Source organism: Archocentrus centrarchus, chromosome 8, assembly GCF_007364275.1.
Source record: "Archocentrus centrarchus isolate MPI-CPG fArcCen1 chromosome 8, fArcCen1, whole genome shotgun sequence".
Taxonomy (NCBI): Eukaryota; Metazoa; Chordata; class Actinopteri; order Cichliformes; family Cichlidae; genus Archocentrus; species Archocentrus centrarchus.
In genome coordinates, this window is record NC_044353.1 from 27,597,500 (window position 1) to 27,622,028 (window position 24,529).

The window sequence follows — 24,529 nt, forward strand, 5'->3', positions numbered from 1 at the left end:
TGAGCTCTGTGACTTTCAAATAAGAAATACCTACGCTCCGAACAATCGCAATACTCAATCTTCTCAATCATTTAAAAACCCACCTAAATCTGAGCCATGTTTTGTCTTCTTTCAGACCCAGTTGCAACCTAGTAGGTCTCGTATTATCTTTCAAGGTTCACCAGCACACATGCTTCCACCTAACTGATTTAGTTTCAGTTAAATACACATCAAGTGGCTGTTTGTGCGCCTGGGAATCCACAAAACTCTATTTTTACTGGAGCTGTAAGAATTTTTAAATGGATGCATTAAAATTATAAGCCGTGTCTGCACCATTACGAGCCTTTTGTTTATCGTAAATATTTGGAAAGGGTCACTAAAAAAAAGTTGGGCACGCCCCCATCACCGTTCTGAGCCAATCGCGTCGAGCCTCTTTTAAAGGCGTCGAGGGGCACGCGGTAGTTCCTTACTTCCTGGTTGAAGATGGCGGATGAGAATGAGACAGCACCGATGCCGGAGAAAGAAGATGTAGAGGACCACGGACACTGCAGTGACTGTGAAAATGAGGAGCACCACTTTGACGATGGGTAAGGAGGCAGGCTTACTCGCTCGGTGGCGTAAAATGCGTCACGGCGCTGCAGATTTTAGCAAAGCGAACTTAAACTAAACCCACGGCAAGCACTCGGGGAAAGACGGCCATCGTTAGATGTTGTCCAGCCCATTTGCTTTCATCCTATTGGTTAGAAGCAAGGTTGGCTTGCTTGTTCTTTGATGCGATTGGTCGAGAAGAATGTCTTTACAAATGTGGGCGGGATTTAGCGTTTTCCTAAGTATATAGGTAGAAGGGAAAACCCAAAGTACGCTTGGAAGCTGTTTTTACAGCAAAATTCGTGCTTCTGTCACTCATACAATGTACAGATTTTTAATTTTTTTTTAAACGAAGTTGATAGTTTAGGGTATTTTTCGCATGCCGTTGCTGTACAGACGGTAAATTATGCGAATCACGTTTACGCCAGCTGACATGTAGCGAGTTAGCTTGCATGCTAGCGTAGCTGGCATTGTCTCTCTGTGTGTGGATTTGGTGCAAAATCAAAAGTGAAACAAGTAAAACGTGCATGTAAGTTACGCATCTTAAAAAATATATATATATATATATATATATATATATATATATATATATATATATATATATATATATATATACCTGGGTGCCGGCGTTGTGAAATGAGGGCCGCAGGGAGCTTTTGATTCCGTCTTTGATCACAGAAATGTGCAAGATCCTAAAGCAGTCCGGCTCCGTTGAGCTATTACTGAAAACGGGTTTTGATTTCCCACCTGGTACTGGTTTCTCTTAATGTTTACAAAGTGGTGACATACATGGATGGGACCTGGGCGTGTCCGCAAAGCAGCTGAGCTTTGTTTTTAGTGGAACAAGTGGAATGAGAATGGCCCTCTCTGTGAGGTGTTTTTTTCGCAAACGCATGTTTGTGAGCACCCCCCACCCCCCCCCACTACCTGAAAGAAATCTGACCGCACAGACACACATTTCCGTTTAATTTGAATGAGTCTAGAGCCCTCAAGAAGTAAATAAAGGTAAAGAAAAGAATGAACCTAATGTTACAGAAATCTACCTCCACTTATTCGCACTGCTGTATGACTAAAGTGAAACAAATTTCCCTGCAGCTCTTTGAATCTCCCTGTACCCAGAAACAAAGAATTGTTCGGTCTGTTAACTGCTCTACCCTGTTAAAATGGAAACTGGGAGAACAAACTATTGAATGTTTTGTTGTCCATTGTTCCACTCACTCGCTGACCCCTTGTACATACAGTGAAAAACACACATGCATAAATGCTCTTCTTCTAGAGGTCATGTGATTCACCATCTGTGCTGGTGTTACAAATACAAGCCAGTGCTTGGCTTGTATTTCTCCCCTCTTGGACACTAATGAGATTATCCTGTGTAAGTATGTTGCCAGAAGATGAAGTAGATGCCCGGAGATGTGTGGCTTCTCTGGTTGGAGCAGATCAGAAAATGAGGGTTATTGTGAAGATGCACTCAACTTCTAAACGTCCCGTCACTGACTTGTGAATTTGTTTCTTTTAGCTGATGGACTGGTTTTCTTGTTTCCTTAGCTGCCCTAGAGCTACACCTGGTGTTGTCAGTTTAAACACACGGCTACTTCCCAGCTAACGTGGACTTTGTATCAACAATGAAATGTGAACTGCATTGGGAATGTGTGTAGCTTAATCATCTTGGCTGCCATTTGAAAGCAGATTGCTGAAAATAAAATTTGAATGGGCGTTTCTTTTCTTCTGAGATCGGTCTTAAAAAGGATGCCATCTATTTCTGTCCTGTTCCAGTGAGAGGGGTCTTGGGGACGACACTGGCGCCAAGAAGAAGAAAAAGAAGCAGAAAAAGAAGAAGAAATCTGGTGCCACAGAAGCAGCTCAGGACCCCCTTGCCAAGGCATGAATTTCTGCATTTCTATCATAATTGGTTATGAATCTAATGGGTTGATAACGTAAAAAGAAAGCAAAAACAGTTCAGTTAAGGTGTAATTTACCAAAGTCACAGTTCTGTTACAGAATGATTGATTAAAAACTGTTTAGATAATTTAAGTCATGTTTACTTCCCAAACAGGTGAATTCATTGCCAGCTGATAAGCTACAGGAGATCCAAAAGGCCATCGAACTGTTCTCTGTTGGCCAAGGTCCAGCCAAAACCATGGAGGAGGCCACTCGGAGGAGTTATCAGTTCTGGGACACGCAGCCTGTCCCCAAACTAGGTATGGTTAAGGATGGGATTTGAAGCTCCTTTTGACACCGGTGTCTTCTTTATTGGTCAAGTTCTTTAGGGATTGATAAAATAATGTATAATCGGTGGTTGTTGTTGTGTGTGTGTGTGTGTGTGTGTGTGTGTGTGTGTGTGTGTGTGTGTGTGTGTGTGTGTGTGTGTGTGTGTGTGTGTGTGTGTGTGTGTGTGTGTGTGTGTGTGTGTGTGTGGCTAAAAGTAGGCTTACACAGGTTATCAGTTAAAAAAAAAATGCTGACAGAAGAGAAAAGGCTTGCATGTGACTCAAGAATGCTAAACTTCCATTGTTATGAGCACAATAGCATTATTTTGCAATCTGTCAGTGAAACATGTCTGCACTGATAAATGGAATTGATATTTGAGGCGTGTGATTATGATTAAGCAATTTTGGAACGGGTCTCAACTAGAAGTGGTTTAAGTCGTTCCCATTCCTTGGTATGAGATACACTCATTAGCCACTTTGTTAGGTACACCTTCCTAGTACTGGACTGAATTCCCTTTCACCTTCAGAACTGCCTTAATTCTTCATGGGATAGATTCAAAAAGGTGCTGGAAACATCCCTCAGATTTTGGGAGACGCAGAAAACCTTCTGACATGATAGCATCACAGTTGCTGCAGAACTGTCAGCTGCACAAACATGATGTGAATCTCCTGTTCCACCACATCCCAAAGGTGCGCTGACATCTAGTGAATATGGAGGCTGTTTGATTACAGTGAACTCATGTTCAAGAAAGCAGCTTGAGACTATTTGTAACATAGTGTGTTACCCTTCTGGAAGCAGCCATCAGGAGATTGTACACTGTAGTCATAAGGGGATGGACATGGTCAGCAACAATACTCAGGTAGGCTGTGGTGTTTAAATGATGCTGAATTGTTACTGAGGGGACCAATGTGGCCACGAAAGTGTTGCTCACACCATTATACCACTGCCAGTGTTCTGAACCATTGGCAGGATGAATCCATGCTTTCATGTTCTTTCTGCCAAATTCTGACCCTACCATCCGAGTATTGCAGCTGACATTGAGATTCATCAAACCAGATAATGATTTTTCAGTCTTCTGTTGTCCAGTGTTGGTGAGCCTGTGCAAACTGTAGCCCCCAGTTTCCTATTTTAGCTGACACCCAGTGTGGTCTTCTGCTGCTATAGCCCATCTGCTTCAAGGTTCGACATGTTGTGCATTCAGAGATGCTCTTCTGCATATTTTTGGTGTGATGAGTGGTTATTTGAGGTACTGTTGCCTTTAATGTCAGCTCAAAGCAGTCTGGCTCCTCTGACATCAACAAGGCATTTTTGCCCAGAGAACTACCCCTCAATGGATATTTTGTTTTTTGGACCAATCACTGTAAACCCTAGAAATGGTTGTGCAGGAAAATCCCAGTACTGTAGATCAGCAGTACACTCAGACCAGCCTGTCTACCACCGACAACCATGCTACATTCAGTGTCACTAAAATCACCTTTTTTCTCTGTTCTGATGCTCAGTTTGAGCTTCAGAAGGTCGTCTTGACCATCTCTACATGCCTAAATGCACTGAGTTGCTGTCATGTGACTGGCTGAGATATTCTCATGAAAGTTGGAACAGGTGTACCTAATGAAGTGGCCAGTGAGTATATGTAATTGCTTTCCGTTCTTTTTTTTATTTTTATTTAAAGTGACAGCCTAAAGAAAAACAGCATGTTTTGCAAGTTTTTGTGCTTTGTCAGAATTCTGTTTGCTTTTCTTTCAGGGGAGACTGTGACATCACATGGCTCCATCGAACCCGACAAAGACAGCATTCGAGAGGAGCCCTACAGCCTCCCGCAGGGCTTCAGCTGGGACACCCTTGACTTGGGGAACCCTGCTGTGGTAAGAAAGTGTATAAATACAAACACTCACAGCAAGCATGCACAGGAGGAGTTCTTCTTTCAGTAACAAAGTCCTGGACTCATGGTGCTTTCCACTTTGTTTTAAGAAACTAGTAGATTTTTGTTTTCTAATGTTGTCCTCTCAATAATTGTATGAATGTTTATGATGAAGTGCTTTTCTTTTGTTTGGTTAGAGTGACTTTTTAAGGAAATGACTCTGTTTTTCTATTCTTCTCTCCACAACCAGCTCAAGGAGCTTTACACCCTTCTCAATGAGAACTATGTGGAAGATGATGACAACATGTTCAGATTTGACTACTCTCCCGAGTTCCTGCTCTGGTAATTTCTCAAATTTAAATATTATTTAAAAAAAAAAAAAAAAAAAAAAAAAGGCAGTATATGACAAATATTAGTGCAATTGCAGCATACAGAAATGTGTTGCATTTTTGACTGACGTTCTCCTCCTCAGGGCCCTGCGGCCTCCTGGCTGGTTGCCCCAGTGGCATTGTGGAGTGAGGGTTAACTCCAACCAGAAGCTGGTCGGCTTTATCAGTGCCATTCCTGCCACCATCCACATTTACGACATGTACGTAAACAGAATGCAGAGAGAGGGGAAAAATGTCAATATGTACCGAGTTATCCTTAGTTTATTATTTGCAGTGATGGCATAGTTACCTTGAAAAAGTAATTCGATTACTGGTTACTCCTTTAAAAAGTAACTTAGTTACTTTACTGATTACTTAATTTTAGAAGTGACTAAGTTAGATTACAAGTTACTTTATGAGTTACTTTTAGCAGCTGCCGGTGTTGTGCCAAAAAGTGATCGTCTGCCATAAAGTGATTCTGATGTTTCTGTGTGCTTTTATGTGTAATGGTTTTGCTTATATTGGTAAATAGAGTGCAGTCAGCATGATTTATGAAGGGCTTATATATAAAATGAAGAGTCTGTGTTATTGTACCTACATTATAATCAATCCAGTGCTTTTTGGCCACTTAATATCTTTATAGAACTGTGACGTTATATTTGTTATTTCTGCAGCCTTCTGAGACCGATTTCTTTTTTAAAAAGACTGTTTTTTTTTTTTTTTTTTAAGTGTCAGTATAAAAGTCACCTTGCCAAAAACTGATTGCAGCTTCTACCTTGTGATAGAAATGCTGTTTCTCTCTCAAAATGACCTGATATCATTCATATGTTTGACACATGTTTTTTAGGTCAACAAGTCATTTAAAGCCGTTTAAATACAGGCAATCATTTTTTGGCAAACACAGAAAATCGCTTTTTGGCAGGTGATCACTTTTTGGCACCCCCTCCCTGCTGCCTCAACATAAAAATGACAACCATGAAACGAGGGTGAGTCAGCCGTGTTTAAGAGCAGCATTTCCTCTACTACATACTGTCCGACATGACTGTGCCGTGCTGCGCCTCCAAATGTTTCTTCAAATTTGACGCAGTGTTTTTGAAGCTAGAAAGCACTTTGTCGCCAGCACAGAGTGCACAACTAACTCATCTTTAGCTGACACAGACTCAAAATAGTGCCTGTATTTCCAGCTAGAAAACACGCATCTCTCTCCTCCCTCCATTGTTTCCGTTTGTGTCGCTGTGCTGTTATTGTCCTCATGCTGAAAACGGGACTGAATTTTCACATCGGCCAGACGTCACTCCACGAGACGCAAGAAGAAAGCAAAAATGTATCTTTGTACTAAGAAAATGACAAAAATAGTAACGCAGTGACTTGGATAAGTTACTTTAATCTGATTACTGGACCGCAAATAGTAACGTGTTAGATTACTCATTACTGAAAAAAAGTAGTCAGGTTAGAGTAACGCGCTACTGACATCACTGCTTATTTGCCTCTAAATAAAACATGCAATTTGTTAATTAATGGGCTGTAGCTAGTATTTCTAATACACTGTATTCAGTGTATTGATATAAATACATTTTCTTAACATTATTGTCATAAATGATTTTTCTTTTTTAGAGAGAAGAAAATGGTTGAGATTAATTTCCTCTGCGTCCACAAGAAGCTTCGATCCAAACGAGTTGCTCCAGTTCTGATCAGAGAGATCACCAGACGGGTCAACCTGCAGGGAATCTTTCAGGCTGTGTATACTGCTGGAGTTGTACTGCCCAAACCTGTGGGCACATGCAGGTTGGTGTGACAGGGAAATTTTCTGGTCTCAAGCTCTAGGGTTAGGGTTCTTTCACAGCATTAATTGGTAATCAATGATGCTTCCTTTGAGCAGGTACTGGCATCGCTCTTTGAACCCTCGAAAACTAATCGAAGTGAAGTTCTCCCATCTGAGCAGGAACATGACTATGCAGCGTACCATGAAGTTGTACCGCTTGCCAGAGGTTAGGAAAAAGTAACACAAATTTTAATTTGGCAGTTCAGAAATTGCCTCTTCTTCCAGCATGTCTTTTAATTTCTTCCTCCTTGTAATCTCTCTTTCAGGCCCCAAAGACTTCTGGTCTGCGGCCAATGACCAAGAAGGACGTGCCATTGGTGCATCGCCTCCTCCGTGAATATCTGAGCCAGTTCAACCTGGTGCCAGTTATGAATCAGGAAGAGGTGGCACACTGGCTGCTGCCCCAGGAGAACATTATCGACACTTATGTGGTGGAGGTAAAGATTAATCCAGAAAAACTCTTTGCAAAGAAGAAAAAAATTTCTTTAAATTGCTCCCTAATTAAATGTTACTTTGTTCTCATTACAGAATGATGGCAAAGTGACAGATTTCCTGAGTTTCTACACACTGCCCTCTACCATTATGAATCATCCTGTGCACCGCAGTCTAAAAGCAGCGTACTCTTTCTACAATGTGCACACCACCACCCCCCTGCTTGACCTGATGTCTGATGCCCTCATCTTGGCCAAATCGGTGCATATTTCATCTTTTTAAAATGTGTTCTCTGAAATGTTTATTCACAGAAAACTCATTAGTTTTTTTTTTTTTTTTTTTTTTTCTTGTTTCTCTATTCAGAAAGGGTTTGATGTCTTTAATGCACTGGATCTAATGGAAAACAAGACTTTCTTGGAGAAGCTTAAGTTTGGCATTGGTGATGGAAATCTACAGTATTACCTGTACAATTGGAAGTGCCCCAGCATGGGCCCGGAAAAGGTGTGTTTCTTGAATGAGTCGTTTCTTTATTGGTACTTTCTTTAGGGAATCTTCATGTCTTTTGAAAAGATAAGTCTGTAAAGGCATTTTAATTACATTTCTGTTTAAATTACAAAAGGCACAATTATTTTTGTCTTGTATATGCAGCAATTTTGGTTAGAAATTGGTCTTTTATCCTTGTATGCTGCTCGCAAAAGTATTTGTTTTGACAGGTGGTTCATGCAGGAGTCTGTCCCTCTCTCTCTCTCTGGAATTTTGGACACTGCTGTTGGATTCATATGAAATGCTTTAACAAAACTATTCCAATCTAAAGTGCCAGCAAGAATATACTTCCATGTCATATTTCACTGATTTAATCCATCTATTTTTTTAAACTTGATTAGTTTTATATATTTAGCCATTGTTTCTATATACTATAATAAGTGACTGAAATAGTACATTCATGTATGTGGCCTGATGCATTTTAATTTGTTACAGGTAGCTATGTCTGTGTCATACCTCTAGGCTTTCTGTTACTTTATAGCCTGTTGGCCAATTATATGTAGTACTACTGCATGTCTTAAATGGTGAATCCTGCAGAAACCTGGCCTAAGGTTTCCCAGAACTGCATTTGTGACTGCTTTCCTAACGGCTCCATTGCTTGTTTCTCAGATTGGGTTGGTTCTGCAGTGACATCCCTTCTACAGCAAAAGCAAGTGGCACCACTAGGTGAGGAGGCAGCACCATTGCACTGACCACCTGACAGAGGGACTGATGACCTCCTACATTAAGAATGGAAACCCACCGCCCATTTTTACTTTTTGACCTTTTGAACTTTGACCTGCACTACCGCTGCCAGGCAGGGAGGCAGGGGAAGTCTTCAGCTCTTCCCTCCTCTCTTGATCACATGGACCTTAAGCCATTGTAGTTACCATCCCAAACAACTGTACATCTGAAAGCTGTCTTGATTGTACCATGCACACACAAACACTCACAAGAACAGTTTGCACAGGTTACTGGATACCAAACGCTCATTGTTGGTGACAAATATGTGTAAATAACGTCAAACATAATTGCGGATTACACCCTAACGCATACAGGCTAGAACCTACTGTTTGTTGGAAGATAATAATTCTGTCATCAAGTTTTAGAGATAAAAATAATCAAAAATATTTTAAAGAAAAAAAGGCTGAAAAGGTGAGATGATGAATACCAAAAGTGTACACAAGATAAGGGCTTCTGTTTAGCATTTCCTTGTCATGCTTGACCCTTTGTCTTTTTAATTTTGCTCATCACCATCTGTTCTAGCAGTCAGAGAGATATTTGAGCACATCTTAAAGATGAATGTCAGAGAAGGCATCCATCTTCAGGAGCTCGTCATTGTTGGTAATGTCCATGACCCTTCTCCACAGCTTACTGCACTAACTAAACCCCTGTCACACAGACTGATAATGGATCAGACAAAAATCAATCATTTTCTATGAGGTTAGTCTGCTATGGAGAGGTTTAAGGCATTCTGATCAACATTTATCAGCATGGATCCAGTTTATGACACCTTGATTTCCCAGCGCTCCAGTTGCAAAATCCACCCTAAGGAATCTGTGGACTTGGACTTGTATGCGGTGAAGTTTTCCTTGAGCTCATATGCAGACTTCGCTTTAGGGAACCACACAGGATGTCTTAAAGAATCAAAAATGTAATATATAAATAATACTAACTAAAATATAACAGACCATAAACTGACAAGTTTACATGTCTTATTTGATGAAATGACATCACCGATAATGTACTTTTTCTCTGCTACAAGAAGTCTGAAATATTATTAGCCAAGATGAAATTTTGCACCTCATACAGCGTATTTAGCCTACACTGATCATGCCATCAGTAGGTGAGTTTCAGGGTGGGTGTTGGAACTGGGCCTGTGAACAGCAGTCTGGACTTGCAAGACATGCAGTGTGGGTGGAGGATGATGATTATGAGGACTGGGAAAATGCCCCAGTTAAGATATTTCTTTTGTAAAATGTTGGTTCTGTTTGCAAATGGATGTAAAAATGAATAAATGATGAATGGTGCAGGAAATAAATGAGAAGATGAAGGTGTTTTTTTTTCCCCCTTAGGTGGGAGGGTGTAGAAGTTAATTCAATTCAATTTTATTTATATAGCGCCAAATTACAACAAACAGTTGCCTCAAGGTGCTTTGTATTGTGGGTAAAGACCCTACAATAATACAGAGAAAACCCAACAGTCAAAACGACCCCCTATGAGCAGCACTTGGCGACAGTGGGAAGGAAAAACTCCCTTTTAACAGGAAGAAACCTCCAGCAGAACCAGGCTCAGGGAGGGGCAGTCATCTGCTGAGACCGGTTGGGCTGAGGGGAGAGAAAAGACATGCTATTGAAGAGAGCCAGAGATTAATAACGATGATTAAATGCAGAGTGGAGTATAAATAAAGTAAATAAGGTGAATGAAAAGAAACAGTGCATTATGGGGACCCCCCCCCCCCCCCCCCCCCCCCCCCCAGCAGCCTAGACCTATAGCAGCATAACTAAGGGATGGTTCAGGGTCACCTGATCCAGCCCTAACTATAAGCTTGATCAAAAAGGAAAGTTTTAAGCCTAATCTTAAAAATAGAGAGGGTGTCTGTCTCCCGAATCCAAGCTGGAAGCTGGTTTCACAGAAGAAGGGCCTGAAAGCTGAAGGCTCTGCCTCCCATTCTAATCTTAAGTATCCTAGGAACCACAAGTAAGCCAGCAGTCTGAGAGCGAAGTGCTCTGTTGGGTTGATATGGTACTATAAGGTCTTTGAGATATGTAAAGAGATATGATGGGGTCTGATTATTCAAGACCTTGTAGTTGAGGAGAAGGATTTTAAATTCTATTCTAGATTTAACAGGGAGCCAATGAAGAGAAGCCAATATGGGAGAAATCTGCTCTCTCTTTCTAGTCCCTGTCAGTACTCTAGCTGCAGCATTTTGGATCAGCTGAAGGCTTTTCAGGGAGCTTTTAGGACAGCCTGATAATAATGAATTACAATAATCCAGCCTAGAAGTAATAAATGCATGAATTAGCTTTTCAGCATCACTCTGAGAAAGGATGTTTCTAATTTTAGAAATATTGTGCAAATGCAAAAAAGCGGTCCTACATATTTGTTTAATATGTGCATTGAAGGACATATCCTGGTCAAAAATGACTCCAAGACTTCTCACAGTGTTACTGGAGGCCAAAGTAATGCCATCCAGAGTAAGTATCTGGTTAGACACCATGTTTCTAAGATTTGTGGGGCCGAGAACAAGAATTTCAGTTTTATCTGAATTAAGAAGCAGGAAATTAGAGGTCATCCAGGCCTTAATATCTTTAAGACATTCCTGCAGTTTAACTAATTGATGTGTGTCATCTGGCTTCATTGATAGGTAAAGCTGAGTATCATCTGCATAACAATGAAAATTGATGCAGTGCTTTCTAATAATACTGCCTAAGGAAAGCATTTATAATGTAAATAAATTTGGTCCTAGCACAGAACCCTGTGGAACTCCATAATTAACCTTAGTGTGTGAAGAAGACTCCCCATTTACATGAACAAATTGGAGTCTATGAGATAAATATGATTCAAACCACTGCAGTGCAGTACCTTTAATACCTATAGTATGCTCTAATCTCTGTAATAAAATGTTATGGTCAACAGTATCAAAAGCTGCACTGAGGTCCAACAGGACAAGCACAGAGATGAGTCCACTGTCAGAGGCTCTAAGAAGATCATTTGTAACCTTCACTAATGCTGTTTCTGTACTGTGATGAATTCTGAAACCTGACTGAAACTCTTCAAATAAACCGTTCCTCTGCAGATGATCAGTTAGCTGTTTTACAACTACTCTTTCAAGAATCTTTGAGAGAAAAGGAAGGTTGGAGATTGGCCTATAATTAGCTAAGACAGCTGGGTCAAGTGATGGCTTTTTAAGCAGAGGTTTAATTACAGCCACCTTGAAGGTCTGTGGTACATAGCCAACTAATAAAGACTGATTGATCATTTTTAAGATTGAAGCATCAATAATTGGAAAGACTTCTTTGAACAGTCTAGTAGGAATGGGATCTAATAAACATGTTGCTGGTTTGGAGGAAGTAACTATTGAAGTTAACTCTGAAAGATCAACTGGAGCAAAAGAGTCTAAACAAATACCAGCAGTGCTGAAAGCAGCCGAACATGAAGAATAATCTTTGAGATGGTTATGAATAATTTTTTTCTCTAATGTCTAAAATTTTATTTGTAAAGAAATCCATGAAGTCACTACTAGTTAACGTGAAAGGAATACTCGGCTCTACAGAGCTCTGACTCTTTGTCAGCCTGGCTACAGTGCTGAAAAGAAACTTGGGGTTGTTCTTATTTTCTTCAATTAATGATGAATAGTAAGATGTCCTAGCTTTACGGAGGGCTTTTTTATAGAGCAACAAACTCTTTTTCCAGGCTAAATGAGCATCTTCTAATTTAGTGAGACGCCATTCCCTCTCCAGCTTTCGGGTTATCTGCTTTAAGCTGTGCGTTTGTGAATTATACCACGGAGTCAGGCACTTCTGATTTGAAGCTTTCCTTTTCAGAGGAGCCACAGTATCCAAAGTTATATATGCAGTGAGGATGTAAAACTATTGACGAGATAATCGACCTCACTGGGAGCAGAGTTTAGGTAGCTGCTCTGCACTGTGTTGGCACTGAAGAGCATAATAATGAAGGAATTAGATCCTTAAACTTAGTTACAGCACTTTCAGAAAGACTTCTACTGTAATAAAACTTATTCCCCACTGCTGTGTAATCCATTAAAGTGAATGTAAATGTTACTAAGAAATGATCAGACAGGAGGGGGCTTTCAGGGAATACTGTTACATCTTCAGTTTCTATGCCATATGTCAGGACAAGATCCAGAGTATGATTAAAGTGGTGGGTGAGCTCCTTTACATTTTGAGAGAAGCCAATTGAATCTAACAATAGATTAAATGCAGTGTTGAGGCTGTCATTTTTTCAGCATCTACATGAACATTAAAATCACCCACTATAATTATTTTATCTGAACTGAGCACTAAATCAGATAAAAAGTCTGAGAAATCAGACAGAAACTCTGAGTAAGGACCAGGTGGATGATAGACAATAACAAATAAAATAGGTTTTTGATTTTCCCAATTAGGGTGGACATGACTAAGAGTCAGGCTTTCAAAAGAATTAAAACTTTGTCTGGGTCTTTGATTAATTAATAAGCTGGGATTGAAGACTGCAGCTACTCCTCCTTCTCGACCTGTACTTCGAGCATTAGATCTATGAGAGAACTCTGGAATTGTAAAGGTGATGGTAAATGTTTAACATGGAAAGCTTTTTAAAGCTTTATTTTGAGGCAGAGACAGCCAGCTTTTCAAGACAGTTTTTGATCACATTTGGCGATTTTATACATGCAGCTTTTTAACTTTATTTAGTTAATTTAATTAGTGGTTCAAAATACCTGCCCCCAAAAGTGCCCAGGGGTGTTTCAAGGTGTTTGCCAAGTGGCAAGACTGCATGATTAAAAAAATAAATAAAACAGTACAAACGTGTTGCGGATTGACTGCAGTATTCTGCTGAAACATCAAATGCTAAACTTTATGCGCTAGTAAATACAACGAACGCTGTATTTGCTGATGCTTAAATAAAGTAAAAATAAATAAATAAAAAGTAGCTTTCTAAATTACATTAAATTCGGTGCAAGGCTAATTATTGTTATTGTTTTATTTGTACCAAAGTGGTCGTCATGCTTTTAATTTTTCTCCTCTTACGAAAAAGGAAACACATCGCTGTCACGTTGAACCTGACGGCGATTGGTCAAAACATATTTACGCCTAGTAATGGCACGGTTCTGATTGGTCAGTTTCATCACCTGTCAGTTACATGGGTGAAATTCACAATAAGGAAGTGAACACTGATTTTGCTGCGTCGTGAATTATTTCTAAAGGGACACGACGATGATCGCTGTGGGTATTATTTGTGCGGCGTTGGTCATATTATTATTAAAATATGTCTTCGGCGGACGCGGTCCTGATCCCTTTGAGAAGGACAGTCGTGAACCTTTGAAGAAGAGGGTTTATGATAAGAAAGAGAAAAATAAAGTGCTGAAGCAAGGTGAGTAAAACGAGTACTGTATTACATGTTCAGTTATGCAGGTCAAGTGTCAGTGCTTGGCGGTCCTGTTGAACGGCAGTCTTTGATGAGTTTCTGAAGTTGGCAAAAAAAAGAAAAAAGAAAACAACTGAAACTGGAAGTAGCTACAAGTGGCATGGGTTTCATACACTCCTCACATATACAAATATAAATGTACTATAATGATAGTAGCGTATGTATGTTTCTGCACTGTTCAAAAAAATTAAAGGAACATTTTAAAAACACATCAGATCTCAGTTTGGAGTGTGTGTGTGTGTGTGTGTGTGTGTGTGTGTGTGTGTGTGTGTGTGTGTGTGTGTGTGTGGGTGGGTGGGCGGAGGGGGGGGGTATATATGGATGTATACTGATATGGACTGGGTAATGTGTTAGGAACAAAAGGATGCCACATCATTTGATGGATATGAAAATTATCAGCCTACAGAGGGCTGAATTCAAAAACTTCCTGAAAATCAAAGTGAAAAATGATGCAGTCCATTTTGCAGAAATTTCACTGCAGCAACTCAAAATGGTACTCAGTAGTTTGTATGGCCTCCACTGCGTTTATGCGTGCCTGACAAAAAGTCCTGGGAAATCTCCTCCCAGATCTTGACCAGGGCATCACTGAGCTCCTGGACAGTCTGAAGTGCAACCTGGCAGCGACGCATGGACCGAAACATAATGTCCCAGAGGCGTTCTGTTGGATTTAGGTCAGGCAAGCATGGGGGCCAGTCAATGCTATCAAATGCCAATCGGGCTCCATGGTGCTGAGCAGTGAGCACAGGGCCCACTAGGGGCCCTTGGGCCCTCGGGCCATCCTCATGAAAGCTGTTTTAGATTGTTTGGCCAGAAACATTCACACCAGTGGCCTGCCTTTTTTGTAGGGCTCTGGCAGTGTTCATCCTGTTCCTCCTTGTGCAAAGGAGCAGGTATCGGTCCTGCTGATGGGTTAAGGATCTTCTACAGCCCTGTCCAACTCTCCTAGAGTAACTGCCTGTCTCCTGGAATCTCTTCCATGTTCCCTGTGCAGGGAGACACAGCAAACCTTCTGGCAACAGTATGTATTGATGTGCCATCCTGGAGAAGTTGGACTACCTGTGCAACCTCTGTGGGGTCCAAGTATCGCCTCATATGGCCAGTGGTGATACTGACCCTAGCCAAATGCAAAACTAATGACACATCCTGAGAAATAGATCCATCCATCCATCCATCCATCCATCCATCCATCCATCCATCCATCCATCCATCCATCCATCCATCCATCTTCTGCTTATCATGGGCCAGGTGGCAGGAGCAGCAGCCTAAGCTGAGAAACCCAGACCTCCCTCTCTCCATCCACGTCCTCCAGTTTATCCCAGGCCAGCCGAGAGATATAATCTCTCCAGTGTGTCCAAAACAGGATCCAGGAGGCATCTTAGTCAGATTTGGATTTGGAGGAGTAGCAGCTTTACTCTGAGCCCCACTTGATTGACTGCACTCTTCATCCTAACTCTAAGGGAAAGGCCAATCGCCCTTCAGAGAACGCTTATTTCCAACGCTTGTATCCATGATCTTGTTCTTTTGGTCACTACCCAAATCTTGCGAACATAGGTGAGGGTAGGAACATAGATCGACAGGTAAATTGACAGCTTCAGTTTTACGCTCAGCTTTCTCTTCACTGCGGACCAGTACAGTATCCGCATCATTGTAGCCACAGCCTGAAACCATCTGTCAATCTCCTGCACCATGTAGACTGGATGGGCAAACTCCACATTTGTATATCCTTGAGAGAATAAAGAGCTAGTTCAGCATTCCACCATCAGGATAAAAACTGCATTGTTCCTCCTGAATCTGAGGTTTGACTAGCGGATGAACTCTCCCTTCCAGTACCCTGGCAAAGACCCTCCCAGGGAGGCTTAGGAGTGTGATTTCCCCCTACTTGAAGATGGGAACCACCACCCCAGTCTGCCAAGCCACAAGTACCTCCCCAGATCTCTGCACAGCATTGCAGAGGTATGTCAACCAAGATAGTCCTACAACGTCCAGAGCCTTCAGAAACAGAGCAAATCTCCTTTATCCCAGGTGCCCTTCCACCATGGAGTGGCCAATGATGGGCAAGTCATCCCCTTTATCCCCAGGCTCTGCTTTCTGTACAGAAGATGTGTCACTGGGATTAATCAGGTCCTCAAAGTGTTCCTTCCACTGCCCAACTACAACATGCGAGTAGAGCACCCATTTCCCCTCCTGAGTTGCCTTATAAATAATAAAAAATAGAATATTTTTTTCATACTATTAAGTCATAATTAAGCCAGAAAAAACATGTTTCAAGAGGTTTTTGTCCCTTCATAGTTCTGTCTTTATAATCCTAAAGAATATCCATTCTTTATTTTCTTGGAAATTTTTGATTTTTTTTTTTTCCTCTGAAATTTACCATTTGTATTTCATTTTTGTGTTTAATTTCACAAATTCTTCTAAGAGAATTACTCTCCTCCAGTAGGCTCCATCATTTTCATATTTTTTAAAATTATAGTAATTATAATAATATAGTAAATTATAATAATAGCCCAAATACGCCATTGTATGAAACAGAACAAAGAAGAATATCCTCAGTTTTTGTGAAACTGACACGAAGGAATGATAAAATTATCCTTTGCTGATGTACTGCTGGAATCCTCTAATTTCTTGTTGTCATGCTATATCTATACAGGTGATTGAGTGGTTTGTTTCCACCTCTTTAGGCTTTGTGCCCAGTAAAGTACCGGAGAACCTGGATGCTGTCATCATTGGTAGTGGGATTGGTGGGCTTGGACTTGCTGTTCTCCTTGCCAAAGTTGGGAAAAAGGTTTTGGTTCTGGAGCAGCACAGCCGGGCAGGAGGATGTTGCCACACATTCACTGAGAAGGGCTTTGAGTTTGATGTCGGTGAGATATATATATATATATTTATTTATTTAACAATAATTTCAAGGATAATTCATTGTTTTGCAAGTACTTTTCAATCAGGATGAAGGAATCATTGTATGTTCTGAAGTCCCCGCTCTCTGACCTAAAAAAAAATCATCCCACAGGAATCCACTACATTGGCGAACTGTTGCACCACAGGCCATTTCGCTGCATGCTGGACCAGATGAGCAATGGACAGCTAGAGTGGGAGCCTCTGGAGAACCCATTTGACCACGTTCTGCTGGGACCTCCGGGAAACCGCCGTCAGTACCCAATCTACAGTGGTGGGACTCGCTTCACAGAGGAACTGAAGAAGTGTTTCCCAGGAGAAGAGAAGGCTATTGATGAGTTCATCAAGCTGGTCAAGGTTGGATCACAGTTTAGTTTATGTATCTGGGAGCTTGAATACAGTGACTTTTATTGGCATTGCAAACTGATTTTATATATCACTAGTTGTTTTTTTTTTTTTAATCAGGCTCCTTATTTTTTATGCAGCTCTTTACTCATTATTCTAGCATGTGAAGACCTTTCCTCCCTGTGAATTATGTGTTTATGTGCATTGCACTTTAGCACCTTTATTATCCAACATCTGTTGATGTTGCCACTGATTTGCTCAAATAATTGGCTGCAAAATCAAAGGTCAGATTCAAAAGGCAGCTCCTCTTTTTTGCTGCAGTATTACACAACTTCACACAGACTCAGTTGCACCAATGTTTATCCTTTGGCACACACGAGCATCACTTTCTTCATCTCTGTTATTTATGTGCATTTTCTTATTCCTTTTATTCACTCAGCTATTGATCAGCACAGTGTAGATCTAACCCCAAGAGTAACATAAAAAGATAATTCAATAAAAAAGGATAGCTATAGATGTATTACGATACAGCTTTAACATATAAGTACTATGCTGTTTTAACACTGTTTTATGCATAAAACATTGCTTCTAATAAGTAGGGCATTGTTTTTAATGCCTATTTTAGTTTTTTTCTTTTTTTTAAGGAACACCAAAGTGCAAGTCAAAATTTCAGGACACAGCTATATTCATATCCACAGAAAGCAGCCTGTTTTGACCCTTTCCCCACAAACGTGGTGCCAGTGCTGGTGATGTTTCTAAGAGACTCTTTATCTTGCTTGGAATCATGTCAGCATTAGCTAACTTCTCCCAACAGATCCTGCTAAATATTGTAAGACTGAAAAAAAATTTTTAAAGGGGAAATTTGTTCATACAAGATACTGATTACACTAACAATAAATGACCAATTAATTCATAACCTTTTATGCAGTTGTATATGCAGTAATAAGATAAGTTGTATTTGGACTTGCCTCATGGCAGATAAGCTAATGGGACCACTGGTTAGTTTCATAAATGTACTTTTAAGTTTACCCATTCTCCTGTTGAAGGTGCACTCACTGAGCCTATAACCAGTAATGTATTTCCTTGCTGCAGCCAAATAGTTTCTAATGAGTATGAATATTGTATATAAACTTAGCACAAAAAGTAAGGAAATTTGGGCTTGGTCAGTTATTTCTTTGTTGTAACAATCCTTCTTGGGAATAAATTTTGTACTGCTGGAAAAGCTGTTTATTTGCCCTTAAATTGCCACATTTGTAAAGAAAGCAACAGAGTGGAGTGTGTGGGTTACGCCCATGAAAAGCCTGCCAAATCTTCTCTGTCGATACCAAACAGCTTATTCTGCTATTGACTCTTCCTTTGAGCTTCTGGTACCCCAGGTGCTGACAGTCAGGCTTGATTGGAGGCAGTCTCAATGCAGAGAGATATGGAGATGAGATTCTGCAAACAGTGGCAATCTCATATCTGCACAGTCTGGGACCGAACTCTATCCTCCAAGATGACAACGTTCACCCCCACAAAGTGGGATTTAGCAGAGCATTTGGGAATGGAGAGGATGGAATGGCATGCCTGCAGTCCTGAACTCAACCCCATTGAACACTTCTGGGATCAGTTTGGTCGTGCTGTTTGTGCCAGTGTGACCAACACAACCACATTGGCTGACTTGCAACAAATGCTGGTTGAAGAATGGGGTGCCATCCCGCAGCAGTGTGTGACCAGCATGAGGAGGTGCCAGGCTGCTGTGGCTGCGTATGGTTCTTCCACATGCTGCTGAGGCCCCCTTGTTAGATTGCCGATATGTCTTGTTTCTTCAGACCTCACTCATGCAATCCATTAAATGACACCAAACAAGAGTCAACAGCAGAATTGCCAAGAAGCATTGTTACAACAAAGAAATAATTGACAAAAATACAAATTTCCTTACTTCCTGTGCGGAGTTTATTTAGTGATAATTTAGAAATATTGAGACAGTTACTTAAAGCTTCCCTAAAAGCAGTCAAAAGTACATCTAAAACCATATCTAAATAGTTTCAGTAGCATTCTTTACTGTGGTAAATAAAAGTAGGATCATTACAGAACAAAACTTCTGATTACATTCGAGTGCTTTTGTTCACTGCACATCATCTGTGTGTTTTGTGTTCAGAAAACCAAACAAGGAGTTTGGTTCCTCGTTTTGCTGAAGCTCCTTGCTCTCCCACTGGCTAAGTTCCTGGTCCACACTGGCCTTGTCAAGCATCTGTCTTCCTTCTTTAAGATGGCCCCCCGCAGCCTGACAGACGTGGTTAATGAACTGACAGAAAACAAGGATCTCAGGGCTGTCTTCAGCTACATCTTCGGCACCTATGGTGGGCCCGGCTGCAGTTGTAACGGTGGAATCGGATCAGTTCGTCGCCATGCTGCTCACACTCTCGGTTTCCATCTCTGATCTGCAGGTAACATACCCAAAGATGCCAGCTTTGCTATGCACAGTTTGCTGATCAGTCACTACCTGAATGGCGCCTGGTACCCTAAAGGCGGAGCTAGTGAGATTGCCTACCACATGATTCCCATCATTGAGAAGGCAGGGGGTGCTGTTCTGGTTCGAGCCCCAGTCAACCGCATCTTATTCAATGATGCCAAGGAAGCTTGTGGTAAGTCCTCAGTTTCTCTAAACACAGTTACATCAAGATCCCACAGAGGAGATGATTCACTGTTAGCTTTTTATGGTTTCAGGCGTCAGCGTGATGAAAGGTCAGGAGGAAGTACATATCCATGCTCCTATGGTCATCTCTAATGCTGGCATTTTCAACACATACCAGAAACTGATTCCCAAAGACCTCCAGGCCATGCCAGGTAAGAAAGGACTTAAAAAAAAAAACACTTTATTTTTTGGGGTGTTTCTCACCTTTATTTAATAGGACAGTGAAGATTTTTTTAGACAGGAAAGTTGGGGAAGACACCCGAGAACCCGGGCCGCTGCACTGAACCCCGCAGCATTTGGTCACCTGCTCAACCAGATGAGCAGGTGACCATATGTGGCGCCCAAGAAAGGACTTTGTTACATCCCAGCTAAGCTTCACACTTGCTCCTATAAATGGTCAACTTTCCCAGTCATAATAAGCAGGAGCCAGCTGAAGGACCTCTCCAAAACCACACATCACACTCACCAACATACCATTTGCTCTCACGGCAGTGTCACAATGTACAGACCACAGGCACAGATCGAAGTCCACGTGCAGCTTCTCCCTCTTTCTCAGCAAGGCATGCAACACCTGCCTGCTTTTATACAGACAACATTAAACAAGTTGCCCAACTCTAACATGCAAGATAGAGGGAGACTAAAAAAAGAGAGAAATCCACAGATTTCTCTCAGAGGTGCCAGTCAGGGTCTAGGTCAGCTAAAGCACTCACATATAATTAGCACTGTTGTAGCTTATGTTGAATTTCAGTGAAGTTTTTTCATACTTTCAGTACACAATTTAATACAGTCAGCTGTAACTTTCTCTGTATCTGTATACATACTGAGGGTCCACCCTTGGTATACCATCAAAACTCAGTTTTAAAATAGGCCATCCCAGACTTTCTGCATTTGCAATCTGGATAAACTTCCTTCCAGTGGAACCTAGTGGACAAATAGTGAGGTATCACTATATACCAGTACTGACAACAACTGTGATACTTAAAAATGAAATACTGATATCTTGTTAATAACACACATTATATTCTAAACAATTGTTTCATTTTTCTTTTGGCACAGCTTTCGAAATGTATACAGAACATACAGGGCTATAGAATAATGAAAGTTAATGGTAAAGACTGATGGGGTCAGTAATCTTTTTGTGTGAGCACAGTGGCCTGGGATGAGATCAAATGCCTGGCCAGAGGTGGTTCAGTCTGCTCCTGGATCCAGTCACAGTTAAGGAGCTACAAAATCAAATCAAGAGCACTGAAAGGGGTAGACATGTGGGAGTGATATTGACCAATTCAATATACCATGATATAACACAGAGAAAAGTACGCGACCCTCATATTTGAGAGGATTTTTTGAGAGATCAGTAAATGACAAAGTTGCTTGGTCATCCTCTGCTGATTGATTCACTGACTAATCATGTCAGCACTCAAGGGACTTCAAAGTATAAGTACTGATGCTGCAACGCGGTACTTGTTGCTGTACTTGTTTTTCCCCCCTAATGAGGGCAGTGACTCATGCTTCTAACATTAGTGTTTTGTTGCTTTGATCTGCCTCTGCTGCCTTCCAGCTATCCAGAAGCAGCTGAGTATGCTGAAACATGGTGAAGGTGGCCTGAGCATTTTCATGGGTCTGAATGGGACAAAGGAGGAGCTGGGCCTGAAAGCGGACAACTACTGGATCTTTTCTGAGAACAATTTAGATGAACTGTATGATGTCAAGCTTTTTTTTTTTTTAATTCTTTTTAGAATTAGCACAACATATAGACTTGTTCTTGATTGGGTTGTGTGAAAAGCATTGAGAATGCCTTATTTTTCAAATTGAATGAAAGCGATAAAGTTTCTTAATGTAGATGTTAAAGATGAATAATGGTAGTTTTTGCTCTAGTACTTAATGTCGGTGTGAATTCACCAGAATCCCTTGTTTTCTTTAAAGGGTAGAGACTTATAAGAAGAAAGAGAGAGAAGAGGCAGCTAAAAATATACCACTGCTGTTTGTCGCCTCTCCATCAGCGAAAGATCCTACCTGGGAGGAGAGATCACCGGGTAGAGAATCATGAGATCACAATGTAATGCCCCCCACCCCCCTCCCCAAACACTGTCTTATTTATTTTATTTTTTTTCACTTTAGGGAAGTCTACTTTGACTCTGGTCACATTTGCCAATTATGAATGGTTTGAGGAATGGAAGGATGACAAGGTGACAAACAGAGGGCCCGACTACATGGAGCTGAAACAGACATTCATTAACACCATTCTAGAGGTGGTTATGGAAGTTTTTCCCAAGATCACCAGAGACAAGGTGAAAACTCCCATCGTCTCATTTCTCTATATATATCTATATATAGATTATAGCAGATCATATATTCTGAACCAGAGAGTCAGGGTTTAACACTGTCATTTGCTACTTATTTACCATATATTCTTATCCATTATCAGTTCATTGGACACCTGAACAATCTTTAAGCCTTATAGTTTTCAACAGACTAGTGTGCTTTAACTGCACTTTATCATCTACCCTGTGAATATCATGGGACAGTAAGATGGATTCACAATGCAGTGTTGCACTTATGAAATTATGGAACTTCATGTAAGAATATTTGTTATTATTATAGATCAGACATATTGGTGAAGCCAAAAACAGGTAGATGTTATTTTATTATAGTGAGTGTGAAGCTGTACTGTGACAGAACTAAAGAGGGACTGGTCCAGACTGCATAAAGTTAGAGATGGGAACGACCCAGAAGACCACAGAAGACAGTTAAAGTAGAAGATAGAATTATTTACAGAAAGAGCAAAGAAAAACAACTTCACAGTGCTGAGCTGCATCACTGTCAAAGCCTACAGTCATGAATGGAAATGCAGACGGTTTACAACAAGGTGCAAACCACTGGTTACACTCACGAACAGGAAGGTCAGTTTAGACTTTACTAAAAATAAAAATGGACAGATGGAGAGAAAGGGCTCCTGATCTGAAGCATGCTGCGTTATCTGTCAAACAGTGTTATGATATGGGCTTGTATGGCTGACAGCAGAATTGGGTCACTAATGTTTTTTGATGATGTAACTGCTGATAGAAACAGTGGGATGAATTCTAAAGTCTACAGGGCTATACTCTGCTCAGAGTCAGCTGATTGTTGCAGAACTGATCACGCAGTGCAAATGGATAGTGACCCAAAGCATACTGCAAAAGCAGTCCAAGAGTTTCTCAAGACAGAGAAATGGGATATTCTTCAATGGCCAAGTCAGTCAAGTGATTGCAGCCCAACAGAGCATGCGTTTCAGTCAAAACTGAGGGCAGAGAGACCCACAAACAAGCAGCAACTGAAGGTGGCTGCAGTAAAGGCCTAGCAGAGGAAACAGCATTTGGTGATGTGCATGAGTTCCAGACAGTCATTGACTGCAAAGGATTTTCATCCCAGTATTAAAAGCAATTGTTATATTTAAAATGATGTTAGTTTGTTCAATTACTTTTTGAGCCTTTAAACATAGGGGACAAAAAAAATAAATAAATAAATCGCTGAAATTCCTAAATAGTTAATCTGTGGTGGTGTACAGGGGCAAAACTACAAAAAAAAAAATTCATGCCTTTGTCCAACAAATTATGGACCTACCTGTGTGAGACAGTAGACAAGAGAATAATACAGCATTCTGTGATGGTCATATAGTGATGAGACTATCAATAGCAATCATTTGCTTGTTTCTTCTCCTTGTGCAGATTGAGTATGTTGATGCTGGAACCCCAATCACAAACACATACTACATTGGAGCCCCCAGAGGTGAGATCTACGGAGCAGATCACGGCATCGGGCGGTTCGACCCTGAGCTCAATGCTACAGTGAGACCTCAGACTCCACTGAAGAACCTCTACCTGACAGGTAGGTGTGTCTATGGAGCATCTGTTCATCTATTCAGTGTGCTGCGATTTATTTACTCTGCATGTTTTTGTTTCACAGGCCAGGATGTGTTTTTGTGTGGTTTTGCCGGTGCCCTCGCCGGAGCTCTCACTTGTGGCTCGGTCATTCTCAACCGTAACCTCCACCTGGACACCATCGCCTTGGCAAAGAGGACCAAAATCCTTAACTCCAAAATGAAAAGGGATTAATAAATAACAACTTAATTTGTATAGCACTTTTCAAGACACACTTACAAATTGCTTCACAGTTTGAATAACACATAATCAACCATATGGTCAGACATTTATTCCAACACACACACTTCTAAACACGCAAATGAGATCAGTGAAACCACCTTTTCTGTCAGTGCAAAGATGTTTGACTGTTGAGGTTTAAATTGTGAAAAATAAACATGTAAGATTACAGAAAAGGGTTCTGGTGGCTCACTTGACTGTCCTGTAACTATAAAACAAAGTTTTTGTTAATTCACAAAAGAAATGTCCCTTTTTTCATTACTGTGGACCCATTGTAAAAAGCAGAAATTTCAGCGGTAGATAAAGAAAAACAGGAACATTTCTGTCATTTAATTTTTTATGTATTACTTTGGTGTAGCATGAATGGCTGTGTGGGGAGGTCTTTATCAGTAATAAAAGCTGTAAAGCTAATGAAAATACAACTAAAACTCCAAAATTCATGGCCTCCTTCACCCCTGCTTTATACAGTCTGGTTTACACATTATAACAGTTTCTCCTTTTAAGATTAAATAAAAGGGTACTAATAATAAATTATATCTCTGGTGTGCCTTGTGTCAT

At 40.8% G+C, this 24,529-nt stretch overlaps 2 protein-coding genes across 2 annotated transcripts; both read left to right on the top strand.

The window, feature by feature from the left end:
- Positions 1–433: 433 nt before the first annotated feature.
- Positions 434–9,809, top strand: nmt1a (N-myristoyltransferase 1a). Its single transcript, XM_030736577.1, has 12 exons — positions 434–566; positions 2,341–2,446; positions 2,621–2,765; positions 4,519–4,637; positions 4,884–4,975; positions 5,106–5,222; positions 6,616–6,786; positions 6,881–6,989; positions 7,090–7,260; positions 7,352–7,516; positions 7,619–7,756; positions 8,408–9,809. The coding sequence occupies exons 1-12, from the start codon at positions 463–465 to the stop codon at positions 8,426–8,428; spliced, it is 1,458 nt and encodes a 485-aa protein (XP_030592437.1). The 5' UTR covers positions 434–462; the 3' UTR covers positions 8,429–9,809.
- Positions 9,810–13,653: 3,844 nt separating this feature from the next.
- Positions 13,654–24,481, top strand: retsat.2 (retinol saturase, tandem duplicate 2). The gene is made up of 11 exons (XM_030736156.1): positions 13,654–13,867; positions 16,600–16,782; positions 16,929–17,170; positions 19,299–19,500; positions 19,588–19,785; positions 19,868–19,987; positions 21,394–21,532; positions 21,759–21,868; positions 21,954–22,123; positions 23,540–23,699; positions 23,778–24,481. The coding sequence occupies exons 1-11, from the start codon at positions 13,711–13,713 to the stop codon at positions 23,924–23,926; spliced, it is 1,830 nt and encodes a 609-aa protein (XP_030592016.1). The 5' UTR covers positions 13,654–13,710; the 3' UTR covers positions 23,927–24,481.
- Positions 24,482–24,529: the final 48 nt, after the last annotated feature.

Bases quoted from the DNA above. Each gene is read 5' to 3' on its own strand.
- nmt1a (XM_030736577.1), top strand. From the start codon at position 463: ATGGCGGATGAGAATGAGACAGCACCGATGCCGGAGAAAGAAGATGTA. The intron at 4,976-5,105 runs GTAATTTCTCAA...TCTCCTCCTCAG, and splicing joins TCTCCCGAGTTCCTGCTCTG to GGCCCTGCGGCCTCCTGGCT. The intron at 7,517-7,618 runs GTGCATATTTCA...TTCTCTATTCAG, and splicing joins CCCTCATCTTGGCCAAATCG to AAAGGGTTTGATGTCTTTAA.
- retsat.2 (XM_030736156.1), top strand. From the start codon at position 13,711: ATGATCGCTGTGGGTATTATTTGTGCGGCGTTGGTCATATTATTATTA. The intron at 19,786-19,867 runs GTAAGTCCTCAG...TTATGGTTTCAG, and splicing joins TGATGCCAAGGAAGCTTGTG to GCGTCAGCGTGATGAAAGGT. The intron at 23,700-23,777 runs GTAGGTGTGTCT...TTTGTTTCACAG, and splicing joins GAAGAACCTCTACCTGACAG to GCCAGGATGTGTTTTTGTGT.